This window comes from Fringilla coelebs, assembly GCF_963513975.1.
Source record: "Fringilla coelebs genome assembly, chromosome: 1".
Taxonomy (NCBI): Eukaryota; Metazoa; Chordata; class Aves; order Passeriformes; family Fringillidae; genus Fringilla; species Fringilla coelebs.
The window spans coordinates 85,848,301-85,870,841 of record NC_140028.1 but is presented as its reverse complement, the minus strand read 5'-3'; the positions used below and the strand labels follow the sequence as shown (position 1 = coordinate 85,870,841).

Below are 22,541 nucleotides of genomic sequence, written 5' to 3'. Positions count from 1 at the left end.
TAAAATTTAAAAAATTGTCTTAATATTAACCTTCAGTGTGTTCAGCAGGATTCCAAACTGCAATATTGTGACCAGTGCAGCCCAGGCTATCAGTAGCAGAGATACTACAAAGCAGTACTGCATTTAATTTGTTGATTTGTTCAAAACACTCATGTCACAGTACCGAACAGATATAAATGAGACTGATCGGAGATACAACAAACACTGGGCAGAGCAGTTCTAGGATTTCACAGCAATTCTGAAAAATCTACATTGAAAGAAAAATAATATAAGCCTATATTTGCCAATATAAGAAGCTGATAAGCCAATTTGCCTACCTAACTTCATCCTCTACAAAAACATTTTACTCATAAATGAAGTCACAATACAATTAGAGCAGAATTACAAGAGTATCTGTGAAAACTGGACATGTACCAAGGAATTTACTGACCTATAAACAAGGTCTGTAAAAGCACACAAAGATCATATAACAGTTCATATCATCCTGCAGCCAACAGAAGTCCTCCTGAACTGCTGAGGATTGCCAGGGATGCTGGAGTCTCAGTTTTCCAAAGGTTTCAACAGCCTCCCCAAGGGCCTTCCCCAACTCTGACACAGTGCTGCCCAACTTACTCCTTAGGTGCAGGAGAACCTAAAATTGCCTCAGAATACTGAGTTTTTCTTTTTAGTCTTCAAAGAGTATGAGGCCTGTCCAAAGAGTGTATGTAGTAGTTACATAAGAATAAGAAGAAATATAGGATAATATTTAAGTATATTTAACAACCCCCAATGCATAAAAGATTGAAATGTTTGAAAATGTGATCACTAAATTTGACTGAGTTGTTAGAAGATCACAGTATAGCTAATGCTGACACTAAGTACTAAAACAGACAAAATTACAAAAGGAAAAGTATAGAGTGTTAATATCAGGCCAACTACAGACCCACTGACTTTTACACAAGTTTATCCTGAATAAATGTTATTTATTATTATTTCCACCCTTTTTAACCTGAACATATATATTTGTCCTATTTGTAGTACAATAATCTATAAGTTTGTAATTTATGATACACAATAGCGTGCTGAAAATGTCTTCATATCACACTTTAACTGAAAAGACTCTAGAGTTTTTTACTGTTTTTTAAAATTGTGTATTACTGACATGCCTAAAACATTTTACAGAGAATTAACACAAATGTTAAGGAGAACATAACACGTTATGCACCAATCACTACTCTACTAATATACTTTATTTAACTACAAAATGACATTTCAAATTGGACTATGCCAACAAAACAGTAGCAGGGAACCCTCAACTATAACAAGATATAAGAGAAGAACAATGATTCCTTGAAGATGACCACTGTGCCAGACTAAAACTTAATATTAGAAAGAAGAAAGGACTTCAGAGCAAAATATCTTAACGTATTGTAACAAGTCCATTTTCTTCCTCAAAGCTTCATGGGAAGCTGAAAAATAAGGATCAGTGGGCAATACTAATTTTGTTGGCTTGTATTACTTTTTCAGAACACAGTGCTCTTTAGTGCTTAGTGCTTAATGCTACTCAGTACTTTAATGTTAGCTAGTTACATCTGTATTTGGAAATGCAAAAAGAAGTCTGAATGCAAAACATTGAAAGCAAAGAAATGTTTAAATTTTGGTTTTTTAGTCCCTCTCATCTATTTAGAAATGTTTTTTCCACTGCTCCATTGTCTGCACTCAGAAAGATCCTTTGTAAAAACCCTTCCTGAACCTGACTGACTATGTAGGACTCAATAAAGCTAATGGAATAGAAAGCACTATCAATGTGAAAAGAAACAAGAAAACAAATGGCCCACTAGCTTTCAATAACAGCAAAGATGTAACTTGTGTTTTGTATAAACTTTTAAATATTTAAAATAGGTTTCCAAGCTAATTGCCTACCCATGCACAGAAGGTAAAAATAGATGATTCTCTAAAGAACACAGAATAATCTATCATCCTTTCTACTCAGAAATTGAAACAGAAAATCACAAACCACATAGTAAGTTATTTGAAATACTCATTATTACCATATTGAGTTTGCCTGCTTGTACTAATGTAAGAAAAAACCCACTATCTTTGAATTCTTTGGTGAAAGGATGCACTGTCACAAATACATCTTCACACACTTATCAAGTCTGAGAGAAGCCCTGGCAGGATATTCTTTCTGTTTGCTGAAAATTTGTTTTTAAATTAGCTCTGTCAATAAAGTGTTATGTCTGGTAAAATAAGCTTTGCTTTCAATTTATTACTATATTTCTCAAAAGTGCCCTCTGAATTTGAAATCCACCCAGAAAACCAAAGGATGAGGGGAGAACACAATAATTCTGTTTACACTGGATGGGATTTTGAGCTGACTATACCAAATCAAAGGAGGACAGATGACAATCAGTGTTCTTTACCTAAAGCATCTGAACTTTGAAGCATTTTTTTTTTCCTAATATGATTGTTTTATACATTTCTATAAGTGAGTTTTTTAAAGTAAGAGTGATTCACATAAGGACCTCAGCAGGAAGCAGACCAGAGCTCTATCTTCTCACTGCTTTTCCAATGCCTATCCTGATGCCCTAACAGGGCAATGATTAGAATCTCTGAACATCTGCATAGTAAAGCTAATTCTATGAGTAATAGTTAAGGGAATAATTCCATAAATAATCCTGGCTAACAATGCAGAAAAACATATAAAATATATATAAATATTTATATTTATATAAATATATTATATAAATATAAAAATAACCAAATTAAAATTTTCAGATATGTCACAAAACACTTCCTTACTCCTGAGGAAAGAGAACTTACATTGTTTGTAAAACAGTATCAGGCCTATAAATATGGTATATTCCCATTATCCCCATACATGCCTATTTTTTTTTAAATGGCCATCACCTCCCTCTCTTGGACTCAAAAGTAATTTTAGCAAAGAGTTCTGAGGACTAAATGGAAGCATCAACTAAAGCTATAACTGAACCTTCTCTTTTGAATTTGCCACCCTTCAACTTCTCTAGATGTCCCCTTGTCTTATTCATTCAATTCCAGAATAGAAATTTCCAACTACATTAATCATTATTTCATCATGTCTATAATTTGTTTCTTCACCAAAATATTTACTGTATTCCCTTTAGATACGGGATTTTTAAACAAATTACTTAATATCCTCTTTGTTCCCATTGTACCAGCTTTCATCAATGGCTTGGCCTAGATTCCCCAGCTGTGTATGCACTGGAAGTACATTGGGACACCTCTCATAGGGACCTTGCCAGCCACTTATTCTGTTCCCTCTCATTCTATCCCATCTTTCAAACAACAAAGGAATTCAAGATGAAATCCAAAGGACAGCAGTGCTAAGGCATGGAAGACATTGTGCCAGCCAATGTGTTATCTACAAACTCATTACACACCAGATGAGACTGAAGAGTAACAACAAATATGTGTGACAAACAGAGAAACCTTGAGAGCTTCTTCAGTCCAGTATCAGGCCAAGTCTTCTTGGAGTTGCCCTTCACAGTGCTCAGGCATTCCTATCTGCATCCCAAACTAAAAATTCTGTTTAGGAGCTAGCAGAAAAATGATCAGCTCAAGTTATCTTCCCGCTGTCCATCACTCCATTTAGCTCCTGCTTTAGGTATGTCCCTCTGAAATTTCTGTTTTCTAGTACCTTACGTAATAAAGTGTTTCTCCTCAAGTTTTGTACCTTTGCTGCTCACTACAACACTTTCTTTAATAAGAGATCACTAAATATAAATATAAAGCACAGATCCCACTGCCAACCCTGTGACACAGCTACAATAAACGACTAAGCCTACCCTGTTTTCCTTCCTTCCAGTCAGTTTCAGGGCAGTCTTTTGAAGCACAACTTCTTACTTTCTTTGGCTGCCTCTTTCAAGGAATATTTTCAAAGAAAATATATGACAGTCTATTTCTTTATCCATGCTTCAGTAAGATGTTTAAAGAACTTTTAATACAATAGTACAATGCCTTCCTCCACTTCTTCTGCATTAAATTTTAAGACTTCCCAGTTTTCAGATGCATTTAAATTTAGAATATTATAGCTCAAAGTGCCAATGTTTATGATTTGCCTTTGTTTCTTAAAGGTGTCTAAAACGTAATAAACTTTAAAGCATTTTAAATTACACTTACTTACTAAAGACAAAAGCTTCTTTATGTATTCTAAAATTGCAAAATTAAGAAAACTGTTACTAAAGAACAGTTACTAAAGAACAATTAACTGTTTGATAATTTGTGGCCTAATGCATTTCAGTGTGTGTTCTTAATTAAGTTTACAATATAAGTGGTATTACAATATAAGAGCAGGTAATGTAGGTATTTCAGGTAATGCAGATATTTTTGTTTGGAAAAAAATGCATACAGTGTTACAAACATATAGATTCTGTATTTATTTTCTTTTAAATAACAGCAGTTCATTGTATTATTATCAGTAACTCACAGCAGCACCTCCAGATCATGGTTATGCCACCTTGAGTACTGAAATTTCTCTGGTTGAGTAGGAAGTAGAGTTAATTCCAGGGCAATACAATATATGCATGTATACATAAAAATAAAAAGTATTTTTATGAACACCTATAACAATCAAGACTGTATCCAGCTGTTATCCCAACAGCTAGCCTTAAAAAACTTTGGTTTTGAATCTTAGTTGTGCATCTTCCTAAATGTAACCATATTCTCTCTTTCACAAGCATTGGTGTAAACACAGTATTCTGGAGTTTTGTCATAATTGCACCTGTAACAGTCTCCCCATGAGGATGTTTTGTTGACTTTATTTTACATACACAATGTGATCTAGGCAAATCTTCTACAAACCATAATACAGTTGTTTTAGTTGAGTTTTTAAATGGATTTTTGCACCAAACTATTAAGATTAATCTTCTTTTCAAGAGAATGATTTATAAACAGTTGCCTTGGCCAACATGTGTTCCATCCGCTTCACAGCTTGCACAGAGATGGGAGATGAAACTTTTTCAAAAATTGAAACAGCAAGAGACAAAAAAAGTGGCTGGTTACTCTACCAGACACAACTGCAAAAGGCACCACATGAGTGTTTCTGATTGCACTTCACATTTCTAAAGCTGCTCTAAAATTCTACAATTTTGACAATGTTGGATTATAAAAAAAGTATCTAGCTCAACATTTGTGTTCTATCCTTCAGTCTGATCTTCAACACACTTTCTCTGTGCTAATGTATGCAAAGTATGTTGAAAGGGTGTCCTGTAAATGGAGGCTCTGTTTCATTGTGCTTCATCTTTCCTAAGTTTTGGCACAGCAGGTGTGACAAACCTGTCCTCAGAATTTACTTCTGTCTCATGTTAGCACATGTGCTGTAGGAGAATGTAATGGCCGATCATTACTGACCCCACCTGATCTGTCAGTCAAGAGAGATGGAGACTCCAGATCCTCAGCTCATGCAAACTGATGTAACATCAGAGGAGCTGCACACCTATGAGCTTTATGATTACCAGGGGGCTACAGCTGTAATACAAATTCCAGTGAGAACAACACAGGAGTTTTTCTAGCGACTTAGGCTGAGGTTTTTATGTTCACACAGAGAATTTATTGGGAAATTTCTTACCCTTTTCTAAAAAAAAGTTCTATTCAGAGTTTTCTTCAAGGTTTTTTCAGGGACAGAATTAAGAAAGGAAAAAATTATGTATCTGTCTCCCTCCCCAGGGACACATCCTCTATTTCACTGTCACTTCCAGAAGGCTGATAAAAATAAGCCTGCCCTTAAAGGAGCGGTTGGTTAGGCGATTCATACATGATTAATCATTTATAAAAATATATCTCCCATACCTGGGACTGGGGAAAGGAAAGGGATCACTCTTTTCAAAGTAACTACACTTTACACTAGCTCAGCTGCATTAAAAGTCTACACCAATGCAACACCCAACAAAGACATCTCCATTTTGAGTACTGAAGAATAGCAGAAGGCAGAAAAAGAAAGAAACAAGTCACTTATGCCTTATGTTTTTCAAAAATGAAAGCAAACTGTGCACTTAGATCCTGATTACTATTATTATGATAATCTGTTGACATAAACCAATACGGTTCTAAAGATAAGAGATTTTCACAGCAAGTTCTCAACCCTGGAGCTCCATGTAAAGTAACAATAATGTGTACTATAAACTGCAGAAGCAATAGGGCAGAGGGAAGACAAAAAACCAGAACAGTAACAGATCAATTTTCCACATGACATAGACCATGCACACTACCATATTGCTTAAAAGTTTTGCATTTATACTAAGCCAGAAAATATAGATAAACAAGAAACTGGCAACAATTCAGATTAATTTTAGTTAAAGTAAAACAGCTGAAGAACATGACTTTGTAAGACAGAAGGAAAAATTTCTGTTAGGTTAAAATGTTGCAATATAGTGCATAAGGGACATAATAATGTGAATTCTTAGGAAATAAAATAAAAAATCAACTTCTGCTAAAAAAAACCCCCAAAGGTATGTCCTTAGGCTTAATAAATGAAAACTGCTTTACTCTTTAGTGATTTGCTAAACAGATACACAACCAAAGATAGAAAATTACACACTTGTGCGTTTGCAAAAAGGAGTTTAACCAGTAATTTTAGAAGTTAAGAGGGCTTTGCAAAGAACTTTAACCCATTTAATAGGCTTTTGTTTGCACTAATAAAATATTTGGTTGCTTTCCAGATCATTCAGCAGAGATCAAGCCACCATCCAAGTGCAACGTACAAAACACACTGAAAAAGGAAGTTCTTCTCTTAGGGCTTTTTTTTAAATCACATTTTACTACTTAACCAACAAAATCTCCCAAGAGATTTTGATTTCTTCTAAGAAAAGGAGGGCTCAAATCTGCTTCTGCCCTTTCAGGATGCTAAAAAGAAATAAAAAAACCCTGTAACACATTATTCCCAACTTTCCTTTTGTTGTACTCTAAATTTGCAGCAATGAACTTCTTCAACTTTTCTCTTAATTCTGCCTTCTCAGAGGGTTTACATGCATGCCTTGTGGTCCATCTAGACAACTCTGTGGTTCACAGCTCTGTCAGCTGCTGTGCTCTTCCCATGGGACTCTCGAACTTGGCCAGTTATGCTGGTGACAGCAGACAATTCCTCATGAAGAGTTCAACGCCCAGGCAGAGGTGAAAAAGTAACCAGGAGAATTTGGGAGGGGAAATGTGTGAGCTTCCCTCACCCTAACGAACAGAGAGGGACTGAACTCCTTTCAGCTGGGCTTGGTATTGCATTGAGAACAGATGTTTCTCCTCAGTTCCAGTGGCCTCCATAATCCTTCCACACTTGCTTGATTCCTTTTGAGACTAAAGCTATCAGACACTTAACCAAACAGACACTATTTTCCTTTGGTGTTTGAGTGGATTTGTGTTTTTCCAAATCTATGGGTTTTAATCCCAATAAGCTGCTTTGGGGAAAGCAGAGAACAGGTAACAAACAAAACTTAAGTTCAGTCTTTTCTTTTATTTTTTTTCTGATGCCACTTTTTATTTGCTGACAATACCTTTGTTTTGACATGAAAACAGCACCATTATCCAACTAAAAAATCAGCAGACACCCTTGCTCCTTGTAGGGTGCTACACTGCAAGCATCTTTGTATTGTCAGCCGGCTGCTCCTGCAAGTTGTTAATCTGAACTAATATGTGCAAGGAGAGAGATGCTAATGCAACCGTGGTGGTGCTTGTGTGACTAACAAGTGATATAATTTACTGCAGTTCTTGTATTTCTTCTCTTCCCATGTGCCAGCACCAGCCTGCCTAATTCTAATTCTGACAACATATGCAGCTAGATGGGCTTTTCTTCCTTACTTTAGACTTTGAGCTTTGCATGCTTTTCTGCCTGAAATTTCCCTTCTTGTGGCATTTATTTGCAATTACATCCACATGTTGGACACTGCTAGCTGAATAAAAACTGTAGCAAATACAGGGTTACCCAGAATAAAAATTACTAGAATTTGCCAAGAAATGGTATAACCCTGACTTATGGTCCTTTCTAAAATTTCAAGACAACTCTCTAGCCCTTTGTGACTGACAGATCAGATTCCCTTTACAGCTTCTCTTCTTGCGCACTCTATTAAACACAACTTCCCTGGTTATTATAACCATACCATGCTGAAACCATTTGCAATGAGATTTTAAAGCTACTTTTTAATACCACTTTGATGAAGGAAACTTTGAGAAACTTTTAGGGTACCAGAACCTGTTGTTGGACACAAAACCGCCTTTTGTCTTGCCTCGTTTTGAGTAATATGCCTTACTTGTAGGTGCCACTAACCCTCTCCACAACATTTCATTTCTTTGTTGTTGTCTTTCTACTTTGTTCATCCATTCCAGGATTGCTTTTATTAACTTTTAGTAACAGCTGATGATCACCATATATTTCAAAATACCAGAACCACCGCAATGTTCAATTCAGTGATCTGTCTTCACTTCTTCCATACATCACCCTAATTCCTAGCCTTTTACATATATATATTACTCCATTGACTCAGTTTTCAAGGCCACGCCTTTAAAAAATGAACATTCAACACAATGCTATTCTTTTTGATAGCAGCTTGATTTCAGTTTGCTGAGACCACCAGCTCCCAGAGTAAACATGACTGATATTTCATTCCCCAGAAACCCTGTATATTTAAACAGATATTTGCTGATTGTCTTTTCTGAGACTGTAAGATTTTGGAACATGAACTGCACCACAGAAGTTTGTCTCAGGAAAAGGAGGATTAGGTGCTACAATAACACTAATGTTTCCTAGTAATTACTGTCATGGCACTTTCATATGTATACATGTTTCTGGGATTTTTGGTTTGAACTTCTCTTACAAATTAAACAAAAAAAAAAAAGGTTAAAACAAGGTTGGGGAAAAAACTCAACAGATTAAACACTGACTAGTTTCACCATCCTGAGCAAGGACACAAAGATCAACCTGAGTCACACAACTAAACAGTCATAGCAGCATACTCAAAATCAGGAACACTGTTTTCCTATTAAACTTGGAATTATTTTTCCAGTATTACTTAAAAAAAATGTAATTCAGTTTTAATTTTTATAGTTGTCTAAATTTTTTTTGAAGTGTAATCTGTATTTTTCTAGAATTTTTCAAAATTATGCTTTATAACTAGTGATTTCTGTCTTGAGTAATTCAGTTTAACAAGAAAAACGTCTTGATAAAAAATTCCTAAACCACCTCAAGTAAGAAGTTATTTTTCAAAACATGCTTTTGTCTTCCTGACAGCATCCTCCAAGCGGTAGTAGGAATTCTTAAATTTAACAGAAGGTGTATGTGGAGGAGGTGGGAAGTTTGTAAAGAGTGCTCCAAATGCCAGATCTATCATCTGTATTATTAATATGTCAGATCTGGTGCACATGAAGATGCATTTCTGTGCAATGAATACCCCTCATGATATATGATTCCCAAGGTCGTGCTGAAAATGTGATGAGGTGTCCATTTAAGACCGAAGGAATGTCCTGAGTAAGGAACAAAACAGGATCCTGAACTGCAGCAGCCCCATGCAGGGGAGGGAAGCACCTATTTACTACACTTTTAATGAGCTGCAGTGTGAAGTTAAAAATAAAAACAGCAAGGAGAAGAATGCATCTTCAAGGAGTGAAAAGACAACAAATGTGTCAGCTCAGGAAACTCCAAGCCCAGGAGAGCTCTAGAAGATAGGGCTGTCTCTTTTTACTTCTCCCTAAATAAATCCACTCAGGCCACGCACAATGGCTGAGTTGGAGCCAGGGCTTCCATGAGGAAGATACGTCAAAGAAATCCTGAAAAGTTAGGAAGAGAGACCGATGTCAGATAAGTGCAAAGTATTGTTCTTTGCAACTTTTTTTCCAAGTTTTAAAAATCACAGAAATACTGCATGATTGGAAGGTTACCCCCAAAAGTGGTGCAGGTGAACAAAATAAAAACCCAATAAATATGGATATCTAGCATCCATTTCCCAGCAGATATGCACAGCTCAGCTTGGGGATTGGAGTGGTGTATCAGGACAGACAGGGAAAGCCTCAGTTAATGCACTGATATGCCTCCAGCAGCAGACAGAAGGTGGAACATATTGTGTATGTTTCATCAACCATGTATTGTGACTATCTCCTTGGCTCTCCTTTTTTGATCTACACCTTTAGGATCTGGTGAACACGTAAGTGTGAGAAAACTCTTGTATTGTCATTATCCCTAGAGCCAGTCAACAGCTTTCCTTGTTAGTTGCCCAGACAAATGCCTGGAAGAGTTGAAGGAGGTAGTGGCAGTTGAGAAAATTTTCACACAGCAGTGAAACAGAAATTAATCTCACCTAATACCTTCTGCTTCACTCCCTTTCCCCTGCAGGCCTTTCTGCTTCCATCTGATGCCCTGTAACTGGGCCCTTGCCATACCACTATTACCAAAGTGAGAGGTTGGTGGGAGCGATTTAATCTGATCTACCCAAAGAGATCCTTCATGCCCCAGGTATTTTTCCTGGATGCCATGAGGCAAAAAACCAAAAAGCCAAAGGTAGAACTTACCAATCACTTCACTAGGAACCCCGCCATACTCCAAAATGCCTATTAACTATCATAAAACCATCCCATGCAAAAACACACTCCTCTACCTCACCTACTCAGAGAACTCTCATCCTGGCATCTCTTGCATCTTCCCCTCAGCTTTGTTTACATCCTCTGAGATTTGCATTACTTCTTTAGCCCATGCAAAGCAAGAGATATTCCTGGCATCTGTGTGTGCATTGCCATGGTTACCTAGTTCATCTGCAGCAAAATGGGTTGGTCCATGACCTGACACCGCAGCTCCAGGAACACATTCCTCCCCTGTCCACTGCTTCTCAACCTCTCTGGCTGCAGCTGTTCTTTTGGAAAATCTCAATCCAAGCAACAGTGGGGTACCCAACACAAACTCTCCCAAAGTCTCTAGTGCGTTTTTCCTATCCGGTGTCTTTAAGTGTGTTTTTTGGCAGGTCCAGTCCTTGAAAAATTCCAGACGATTTTTCCAGCAAGCCGTCATCAATAGCACACCTGCACATTTGACCTGCTGCATTTTATTTGAGGGCGCAGTCTTTACTTGAAAATTTAGACTTGGAAATTTAGCCTCAAAAGCATGCTTATGAGAACACTTGTGACCACACAGCCAAGTCTGGCAGGGAAGAACAAAGGTTTGGGGCACAACAATCAGGACCTTAAACAAGGGTCCCAGCTGGATGGGGGACAAACAGCTCCCTCCTAGAAGAGCAGTTTGGGTTACTCTGGTGTCACAAATTTTACAGTACAAATTGAATTAACCATGACCTACTTAGATATTAGCAAGCCAGACATCACTCCTAAGTAAGTGCTCAATATCAAATGAGGTATAAACAACAAAATATTGATAAAATATAATGAAAACAAATTTCAATCCAGGCAGAAGGCTTATGCATTTCCACAACTGGCTCAAATTTTCACAGAAACAAAGATTATTAACTTAGTTTTTTAAGCAACATCACTCTCACAGGTTTTTTCCCCAGGCAATATTTATAACAAAATAGATAGATAAACTTATTAAGAATCCTTGCTCACACCATTCATCTCTTCCCATAATTAATGTTTCTAATATTCATACCAAATTTGACCTATTTAAATAAACTTAAAGCAATGACGTAATATCTGGAAATGGTACACTAAATACATGTACCACACAATGTCAAGGCAAACACAGATGTACCTGATGGTGATTCTGAAAACACAAATACCAATAAATCTCTGCAAGGAAACCAAAAGCTGTAAAATTCAAAATGGCTTTGTAGTTATATAGTTATGTAAAATAAAGTGAAGTTCTCCAAAGTTGTTTTAGCATGGCTGAAACAGTGGGTAATTTGTCTGCATCTCAACTGCAAAAAAACTCCAGTCAAATGAAAAATCACCACCAAAATTATGTCTTGTACACCTACCTTTTCCATTTATTGTTAATGCTGATGCAATTGTGGCTGTTACTGGCACTGGCAATTGTGGCACTAATGGATGTATCCTTGGTCGGCTCCCCATCCTAGCACGCTCTGCACCAGGTCCTAACAAAGCTCCCACAGGTTTTTCTGCTGCTACTTCTGGTGCTACAGAGTCATCTTGATCTTGCTCTGTATGGTCCATTTTATCCGGGCTTTCATTCTGGAAGCCATCAACTGTTGTCCGGCTCTTAATTGGACTTTTGGGCACTAGGATTTTAATACCTGATTTTGCAAGGTCCATATTTTTACGTCCAGAAAGCGATGCTGAATTGTTTTTCCGGAACTTCTGTGTGGCAGAAAAAAGTTGACTATTTTTTGACTCGTGTTCTTTAGTCATAACTAAAGATTTAGAAGATGTCTTTGAAAAAGAACTATTGGTAGACCTAGAAATTTGTTTTCTGGCATTATTTGGAGAGGTCCTGTTTGTCCTGGTTAATGTGGTTTCTTTCTGCTTTTCATTGTGGCGTCTGTTAAACTCATGTATATATTCCTCACAATTGACAAGGTGCTGTTCTGGCTCCCAAGTGTCATCTTCGCTGTCATATCCTTTCCATCGCACCAAATACTCTGTTTTTCCTTTCTTGTTTTTCCTCTTGTCAACAATTCTCTCTACCTGTTAAAAATCAAAAATAAGCATTAGGCATGGGGAGATATACAACTCAAGAAAGTGACCTGCAAGTAAATAATTTGTTAAATGCAGACAGATTATAAAATAGTCCTGTAGTTTTGTAATTTGTACTGTAGTTCTATAGTATTACAGTCTTTCCCTGCTGACTGGAAATTCCTTGCTTTAAACTTTAGATTATTACTTTTATCTCAAAAGCATGTTCTAGAATATCAAAATTGTTCTTCACTAAGTATTTTGCATGCACAAGAATCTGAATATGACATCTTAAAATTGACAATCAGCACTGGCCTCAGAGAAGCACTTGCACCAACTTCATGTGGACATGATTTCCCTCTCTCAATATAGAAGTCATGTTTAAATATGCTGTATAAATACCAGGTGTTTACCTTACCAAACTTATCAATTTGATACTGTTTGAATAATTTGCTTGCTTAGCATAAGGCATATGTGAGAATCTCTTACTTACAGCGAGCTAACCTTTAGCTATCAGGGACAATATGGAACAGCTTAGGAACTGGGGCAAATTCAGACAATTTTTTTAGAGACTTCTTGTGAAAACAGAATTTGTTTTTGCCAGAGCCTTTGATACACATACTTGAACAAATTACCATGCCTCACTTATCTGCAAACAGAGATGATATTTATGTCACAAGTATTAAGCATGCACATTCTACAACTGCATGTGGAACCCATGGGCTGGAGGAATTCAGGCACTGGGGTGAAGCAGGCAGGGCAGACAGCAGCAGCTGCAGGGACAGAGGCTCATGCCTCAGGCTAAAATTTATGCCAATCATACTAATCCTGTGGAAAGGGAATTCTTTTACTGAAAAAGATATAAGTGCAAAGCTAGTCTTAGGGTTTCCCCTTTCTATTTCATTTTTTCTACTGAGGCTGATTCTTCTGGTAAATCCTCCATCCCCCTTCATTTCAGTTATGGGACTGATACAGCTTTTTTACTCATCTCTCTCTTCTTTTTGGTAATAAAAAAAGGCAAGTGTTTGGGACCATTACTTATTAATTTAACTCCCAGCCCTTCATGACAAAAAACATGCATAGAACCTGAGACCACGCCTACCTAGAAGAACATCTAAAGTAAGAGTGACATTTACAGGAGTGGCATGAACCCAATGGAATGTCTACAGAACAGTTTAGAAGGATGGGAGGAAAATACAAGGACGTATGGTGCACATATAACCAGTGTACATATATGGTACAGGATTCATTACCAAATCACATAACTGTTGACAACAGACCTTAAGAGTGCATCTCAATTTTACATGTGGTACTCCCAGGTTTTCAACAGTAAGGTTAAATGATTACTATTATTATAATCTCAGCAGCAACATAAGGACATACCCTACAACTGCATGTGATACCCTGCAGGTGTTGTACTGTGTCATCAGAATGTTGCTCAGCTTTGTCTGCATTGGTCTTAAAAAAACTCAACCAAATCAACACCACAAGAATCAAATACAAACAAGCTCCATTTTTGCCTTGTTTATCTGTTCAATGCATTCTTATAGAGAGACATGCAACATAAATTGTCTAAATTTTATTTAAAATCTTAAAATACATTAAAACTATTTTTATTCTCATTATTTAACTTTCTAGCAGTTACTGGGATTAAAAAACCATGCAGCTAGAAAAATGAAACTTGTTTTTCCACAAAACTATTTAAAGACATCTTAAAAGAAAATGCAACTCCGAGAGTTGAAGAAAGTCGTGGAGGAGAAACATGCCTTCAATTTTTTCTTAGTAGAGACTGAGCAAAAAGACCTTCAAATATTAAGTCAGAAATTAAATTAAAAGCTAAGAAAAAAATCATGAATCAAACTTCCTATTTTGTCAAAAAAGCAGTTACTGCTAGTCTTGCTTATCCTCTCTGCCTCTCTTGACCTTCTAAAAGAGACTTTAAGAGCACGATTCTCAGAGAAATATCTCTACTACTACCAAGGTATTTTTATTCTCTTATACAAAATCTTTGTAATGAACAGCATCAATTACTGAGCACAAAGTCCTACCACTGTCTTTCAGTACTGAAAGGCCACCCATTAAGGACATGCCCTTTTTAAGTAGGAAGCCATCCCTGTCATCCAAAAAACCAGATACCTCGCAGAGATAATAGATGAACTCTAGAATAGGAGACACAAAAATCCATTCTTAACCTGATGATTTATGGAGCAAGCAGAAATGCATAAAGAAAACAGTTATATTTAGCTGTATTGTTCAAGCCTGCAACAAAACCTACTTTGACATTGCTCTTTTTGATTAAAAGGTTTTTTTCCATAACCCTTCATTTTTTCTTGAATACATCTTTTGTTTTATTTACAGCACAAAAATTACAAGAATTAACCTGTGATACACAATTTATCATACAGGTTCAGAGCTTTAGTAAGGAACTTCTTTTTTTGGATTGACTCTGTTTGGTTAGTCTGACTTCCCTAGAAGCACTTGAAAAACTGCTCAGGAATATTTTGCCTCAATACTTTTGCTGATGATAACAGCTACGTAAGTGTTTCTCACCCAGAGCAGGGAGCAAGATACATCCTTTGTGATAATCACACTAGAAATGCTGACTAGTACTTTGTGACAACTACCATTTTTACTGTGCTCCATGTCCTGTCCTATACCATGGGGTAGTACTTATTTTTAGAGATTAAAAGGTTCTGTACTGCAGGATTTGCCATTAATGGTTAGTTCTTAAGTATTGTGGAAGAATCACAACAAAAGACAAAAGAACATTAAAAAAAAGATAAAAGAGGTGTGAGGGAAAGTTATCAGGCAAACTACCTGGATGGCAAAAAAATAACATCTCCCATTTTATTTTAGCATGCTAAGTTATCACTTTCCCCACCTGGGGGGTACTGATCAGTGACACTCAAAAACTCAGCCAGCAGAAGAACTGACAGAAAAACAATGAGCTGCTCAGAGGTATGAACAGCTCAGTGAATCCAACACTGAAATGCACAAATTATAATCCCACCAACAACAACTATACCTGAGATTTCCCATCTGTGAAATGGCAAATTTCCCTTCCTTCCATGAATGTGGTAAAATTGGTTCATGCTTGATCTCCCTCCCTGAGGATTTTAATTGCTTTTATTAGCAAATTATACAGAATTTACACTCAAAAAAATTCCCAACAAACAAACAAACAAACAAACAAACAAACAAACAAACAAACAAGAGTTTGTGTGGTTCCAGGCTGAAGTGCTGTCTGGCTACAGCTGCACCAGATGAAAATGACAACACTGCAACTCCTCCCTGTCCTGTGAACAGAGACAACAGCTCCTCCCCATCTGTCAGCACAACTCCTTCTGTAATTATTACCTAATATAGTTCTGTCAAAGTGACCTGGTTTAGATATTAAGAATACCTGAGTTAATGTAGGCATCCTGAAATAACTGGTTTGGAGAGCAGCCACATATGCGGTGTTTTCTGACACATCTAAGAGGACTGCAACTTTCAACAGAGGACAACAAACACCTATAGGCTGGACTGGTCCAGTAACCTCATTGTCAGGAAAAGGACACGCATTCATAAACCCTGATGAAAGCTCCTTAGTTCAGGTCAATAAAAGTAAGCATGAAATTCAAAAGAATATTCTCAATCTAAAGCATTATCATTTGGGCACGTTTGTAAACTCGATATAAGGCATGCTCTCAGTTATTGCACATATATACATACATATATATATATATATATTTATATATATAAAAGATCATACTTTGAACATTTGAAGAAATTAAAGGTACATCTGTCAGAGGATGGGAAGGCAAGAAAAACAGAAAGACCAAAATAAACACATGTGGGTAGGTAAACATTCAGTGAGTATTGCGTTTTTTATAATAAATCCATCATGTTCCTTTCTGTCCTCACACTCGTGTCAGGCTAAACTAATTTAAAGTTTACAGAATAGAATCTATTGGACTTCATACTCTACCTGTTGTCTGTAAAATATAGGAGAAGGCCTTGTTCTGTTAGCTGAAGGCTATGTTTACATTTCTGTTTTTGTTCAGAGCAGTAGTGCAATTGGGAAGCAAATCTTTTCCTCCTCTGCACTATTCCTGCTTAGTGTGGAATGGTTTTATTCACAGACCAGTTTTGGTACACAGGACGTGGATTTTTTATGGAAAAATATAAACAGGAAATGGAAATGTACCAATGCATCTGTCATGCTTCAATCCCTAAGGCGGGCACACAGATCCAAGCAAGTAACACCTCTACACAGTTTCAATACATCTAGTGGCATGGATATTTGATCCTGAGGGGCACCACTAAATCTAGTCCAAAATAAAAGCGCTGCACAGCAGAATATGTAGAGGTGGGGGTTACAGCACCAACTGCTTCACTCTACTGATTTTCTCCACTTGAGACAAATTACTTCTGGAGATATTCCCCATGTCAGAGACAGAAAGTTGGAATAAATGCTAGTCTTACATGGCATATGTATTCACTTGAAGTGAACAGTGACCCTTTCTTAAATTGGAAACTAATTCATACACAAATGGGACCTAAATGATCCCCATAAGTAATCAGCAATGTTTACAAGCGGTTGTATCTTCCATTTATTAAAATCTTGCAGAAGTCAATGATAAACAGTATTCAAATACTTCTTATTGCAAATAAAATAAGTGCATTCTACATTAAAAAAATCAACTAATAAATAGCGGCACACCACACAAAAACCATTAAGTGCCATGTTTTGCTTAAAGTAGTTTTGGGGAAACAGTTATTCAAAAAGATATTTGATGAGGATGTCAAAACACACCTGAAGGTCTGTAAAATGTGCACTAAAATCTTATATGTACACATTTTATTAGAAAATACATAATTTCCCATAGGACGACTTAAGGCCAAGTCAGAGTATTGCTCACTGCAGTTAGCACCAGCAGGGAAATTTGAAAAACAGCGTAACCCATACACATAGAATATCAAAATCTGTATCGAAAAGAATGTAAAAAACCTATACTGTATGGCTTAAGATCAAATAGCATCATTAAGAAATGACACTAGGATATCATCTAAATCCCAGAGTTCACCTTCACTGCAGCTCCACATCGCTCCATTGACGCGAGCCTGGGAGAGCACACATAAGCCCGCTGCCACATGCTCTGGAGCTGACTGATTTGATTAGCAGAACAGACTGATTGGATTAGCAGCCGATGAATTGCTGTAAACTGAGCTGCTGCATCCTTACGGCGTGACTGACCTGAGTGTCTGTGCAGCACACCACTGGCCATGGCGAGGCTGCATTACATATATATTGCTCTGGAAGCCAGAGCTGTACAAAATAAATGTGGATCAGATGTGGGCAGATTACTGCCTTTCTGTCAAATTAGCTTCAGCAGATGATGCAGCTTTTCTGTTGCTTTTGTGACAGCTCTGCAATGAGGGGTGATACCTGATCTGGCCCAAGGCCTGACAATACAGAGTCCACCAACTTGACTGTCTTCAGTCAGTCAGGGCCAGCAGGATGAGTTCATGCAGGATCATAACTTTGCAACCCACAGCCACTCCCAACCTCCTTTGGAGGCAGCAGCGTGTCCAGTGAGGTTGGAACACATTCATGTCTATGAGCAGGAGTCCCATAAGGGACTAATGCACTTCCTGTGGTCCTTCATGCTAGCAGTGCAATAGAGAACTGCATAGCTCAACCCTCCTTTCAAAAATTTAGCAGCTGTGTTAAAACAAATAATAAGATTTCTCTTTTTCCCAACCTCTATTTCAATCAAAGGCTGTCCATTCCTTTAGGATTCCTGGACACAAGTCATGCAAGAGATAACTTTGAGGCTATCTGTAACATTCAATAAATACAGTGGCCTGCGGGTTATAATTCACATTTTAATTCACCCTCTATATAAATTTCTAATCAAGTTGCCTATAAAATTTCAATTCTCCCAGTGAAGCTCATTATTTATCATCAGCTTTAAGTTTTACATCCTTTCATGGTCTTAGCAAAGGCAATAGACAAAATAGTTTAATTACTGCATTCTCATCAATGCCAGTGATTCCAGGGAATCACAGTTATGGTGCATGCCATGCCTGGCTGCACAGCCACCTCCTGAAAAAGCATTTCAGGAAGTTTTATACTTGTACCTACATTAAACAAACTAATCCCTGTATGTGCAACTCCTTTATGATGTATTCAAAATGCAGATCACAATCAGAAAGCAGATCTTTGTAAGAAGCCTTTTCTGCACAGGACATCAGGGAAACGGGTGCGGAGGGAGAGCCTGTGACAGTCATTTTGCTTTAGAGAATTAACTCCCTGGATAAACACTTTGCCTGAGACTTACTTCCTCACAAGTCACCGCTGATGAATGATGCTAAACTGTCAGCATCACAGATCTTTCCAGATATAATTTACTGAGAAATAGTTACAACAGTTGCGATGCAAGTTACAGCCTACTGCAGAATTCATCAACTGCTTTACCCTAATTATAGTCACCTAGCTATTGCAAGAATGCTTAGAAAATCTTCATCTCAATTTATCACCTCACTGTTCACAACAGTTCTAACCTTTTATTTACACCAAGGTAAGACAGACATACATTTTCTACTTTGCACAAAAGCAGAATGAAAATACATGTAAAGCTGATAATATCTGTACAAACATAATAAAAACAATTAACGGCAACAATGGATTCCTACACACACTGTGAACACACACTGTATTCCTCCTTTAGAAATAAGAACAAGTAGCATCAAATAGGCTTATAATCTTACATGGAAAAGGTCCTAATCAGAAGAAATTATTAAAAAACACTAGCATTGAATTTAGGATACATATTATTGACAGTCAAAGCTGTCACATAGTATTACTATGTTTATTAAGTTACTAAAAATTTTATCACGACTAGAAGATTTCACCATCACTAGAAGATTTCACCATCACCATTCACATACAGAATGCCAAAGGAAATTCTTTCCATCTTCAATTAATTTGTAAAAACTACATGTTAGGAGGCAAATCCTGGATGTTTTTTTCCACAGGTAAATATTCTGCCTGCACTTGCCAAATTCTCTTGCTTATATCTCTCCACTGCAGTAAAAAAAGTGAAGATCCAAAACTTGGTGTTACCAATGTTTTGCTAAATAAAAAAAATATAGAAAACTGAAATGCATACTTATTATTGGCAACTCTAGCAACATGAAAAACTCTCAACTAAAGATTTTGGGTGCGTATTTTGGGTGTGATAATTTGTGAAAATGTAGAAATAATCTCAAGCTACCTCACAGCTTCAACAGCTTGATAATTATTTACTTAAAGGATAAGGCCAGCAGAAATATTGTGACTTTGTCCTTCAGCAAGACTAATAAAGACTTTGTCAATATTAAGCATCAGGACTACAGACTTGCTTTCAAAGCAGAAGAAACTGGAACTTCAACAGTGCTCAAGTACAAATGACTGATAAAGATTCAAAATATTTTATCTAATAAGAGTGTCTTAAGGAAAGAGTAGGTCACAGCAAAACTGCACTCCAAGTGTTAGAGAACACCTTGTCACAGCTAAGCAAACTCCAGAAATGGGAATTGTAAGAAGAAAGAGGAGCAGAAATAAGAAAATCATAGGACAGTTGAAGAGTGAACTTGGTAAGCTGTAGTCAATTTATCAAATTTCATTTAATTCTACAAGTTTCATCTACCAACACCAAACAAGGCTTTTCAGCAGCCTACTGCCTACAGAAGCACCAGTGACAAGTCTGCTACTGTAGAGCTGACCAAACCTCAGTAAGAAGGGACACAGACCTCAGCTCTTAGAAGCTTATTCAGTAGCACTCTCTTCTTCTTTTTTCTTCTTAGAGGTCTGGGGATGCTAGTTCTAAATATAGTAGCAAGAGCTTTCTCTGGAATCACTTCATCCAATAAGGTACAATACACACTTAGAGCCTCCTACCTGGCTCCTCTCACTCTTGCAACAAAAGCTTATTTCCATAAGAAATAAAGCTCCTGGATACAAGACCATGACTGAATTTTTGTTTTCAAATACAAAGATACTAAAAAATTCTAAATCCCAGTGAAGAACATTATTTGCTGGCTCCTTCTGTATTTCTTACCTCAATGCCAACATGTCTTAGATGTCCCTGGTCACTCTACTTGCAATAGGATTTCTCTCAATACTTGATCTAGAAAAGCTGGTGGTACAGAACTTTCCCCTAATTAATCAACCGCAGTGCTTGGACAGCTGCCTCTTATTTGTGACATTCTATTTCTTTAAGAGATTTATTAGCAGATGAACCATTTTTTCCAGACGGAAAAAGGTATTTCTCTGTTTGGGTCTCAAGTCTCTCCATCTTTAGTCTGAACCTAAACTAATTTCTTATTTAATATCACTACAGCTTCCATGACTACACTCTCCCATTCACTTTTGTAACCAGGCTGTGGGGTACAAATTAAGCTGTGGGATTACTGGTAACTGTGCTTGGCAAAGATTCTTCCAAATTTCAAGGTTTTAAAGTTTATTCACAAAACCAGGTTCTACAGTGTTCATCCACTATGTACCTTCCTAACAACAACAAAGACTCAGAGTACATACAAATATGTTCATGATCTTCACACATAATTAGCTTTTTACTAAGCCTGCACATTGCACATGAGCAGTAGAAGTTCTGCAGTAATATATGAATTCAAATTACTTCCTTATTTCACCAGTATCTGTAACTTCCTAAGCTTTATTCTTCAAACATGTCAATCAGAAATAAACTACCCTACACTGCATCACTGGTTTTAACACACATATATCTCCTGCTAGTGTAATTTGCATGAAGACACATTCCCAATAATTACCGTTTTCCTGAAATGCATCTAATGCTTGCCTACATTTTAACATCAAATCACTAATTACTCAGCCTAACACATTACACTGGTATTAAAACTCCTGAATCAAAGGGATTGATGATTAAGATTGGTTTTTGCTGTCTTTTGAAAATATGCACTGTCTTAAGTTCTGTTACTTACTGATCCTATCCACCATCAGTTCATATATGCATACTAAAGTAACAGACACTAGGTATTAATCTGATTACTCTGATGCTGGTCAATAAAACAGCTCCTATTTCAAAATCCCTCATGCTTTGGCAAGGAGAACAAAGCAGAAGAAGCAACACATTTTAGGCTTGGAAAATGTCAGCTTCATCAACAGCAGCTTTTGTTGAGGTAATTAAATTAATCTTTCAATAATTCAGATTTTTTTTTTTAGAAAAGCTGGGTAGCAGCAACTTCTCTATTACATGGTTAACATGAATTTCTGAAGCAATATACATATAAAAACCTTCCCTGTAAGCATCTTCTATTTCCCGTAATCTGGAATGAAGCAGGATAAGGAAAAACACATGTAGTTTCCTAGAACTGGATAATAAAATATTTTAAAAGGTTATTTTTTACTCAAACCACTTCTTTGTGAACATTATTTTTCTACAGAAAGCATCATCTCAACAGTGGCTGTAGCATGAAGTAGCCACTGAACTCTAGATAAAACACTTAAAAATTGTGCCCTTTAAGGCCGCAACACAAAGCAACCTGAACTATCTGTACTGCAGATTTTGCCACTGCTCTTTAAAGCTGGGGAATAGGCAGAGCTTCTTCCCAAAAAAGGACCACAACTGAAGTCTCCACTTAGGCAGAAATCATACAGCACTACAACTTCCTCAAGTCGCTCCTCAAGAGCAAAGGAACCAAGAGTTACCTTCTACAAGCACAGATGTCATTCTCTGTCTGCATTCCAGTCTTTCCCTCTGCACAGATGTCATATAAACTAACCTGCCAACTTTCTAATATAACTACAAAAATATGGTAAACCAACTATTACCTGCTTTTTGCAGAGGAAGAACATACTGTCCTGTATTTTCCTCCAGCTATGGATACTATATTGGCTTTTGGTGTATCCGTACCCACCTGCTGGACAACTTCTGTTCTTTGGAAACCAATAAAATAATCTC

The 22,541-nt window shown here is 37.0% G+C and overlaps 1 protein-coding gene across 1 annotated transcript in view; it reads right to left on the bottom strand.

Annotated features, from left to right (window-relative positions):
• Positions 1–22,541, bottom strand: part of CDYL (chromodomain Y like) — a 103,969-nt gene that overhangs the window by 44,763 nt on the left and 36,665 nt on the right. The window contains exon 2 of the mRNA XM_084205989.1: positions 11,919–12,585. Within this exon, the coding sequence (XP_084062115.1) occupies positions 11,919–12,585 (667 nt within the window). The remainder of the gene's footprint in view (positions 1–11,918; positions 12,586–22,541) is intronic.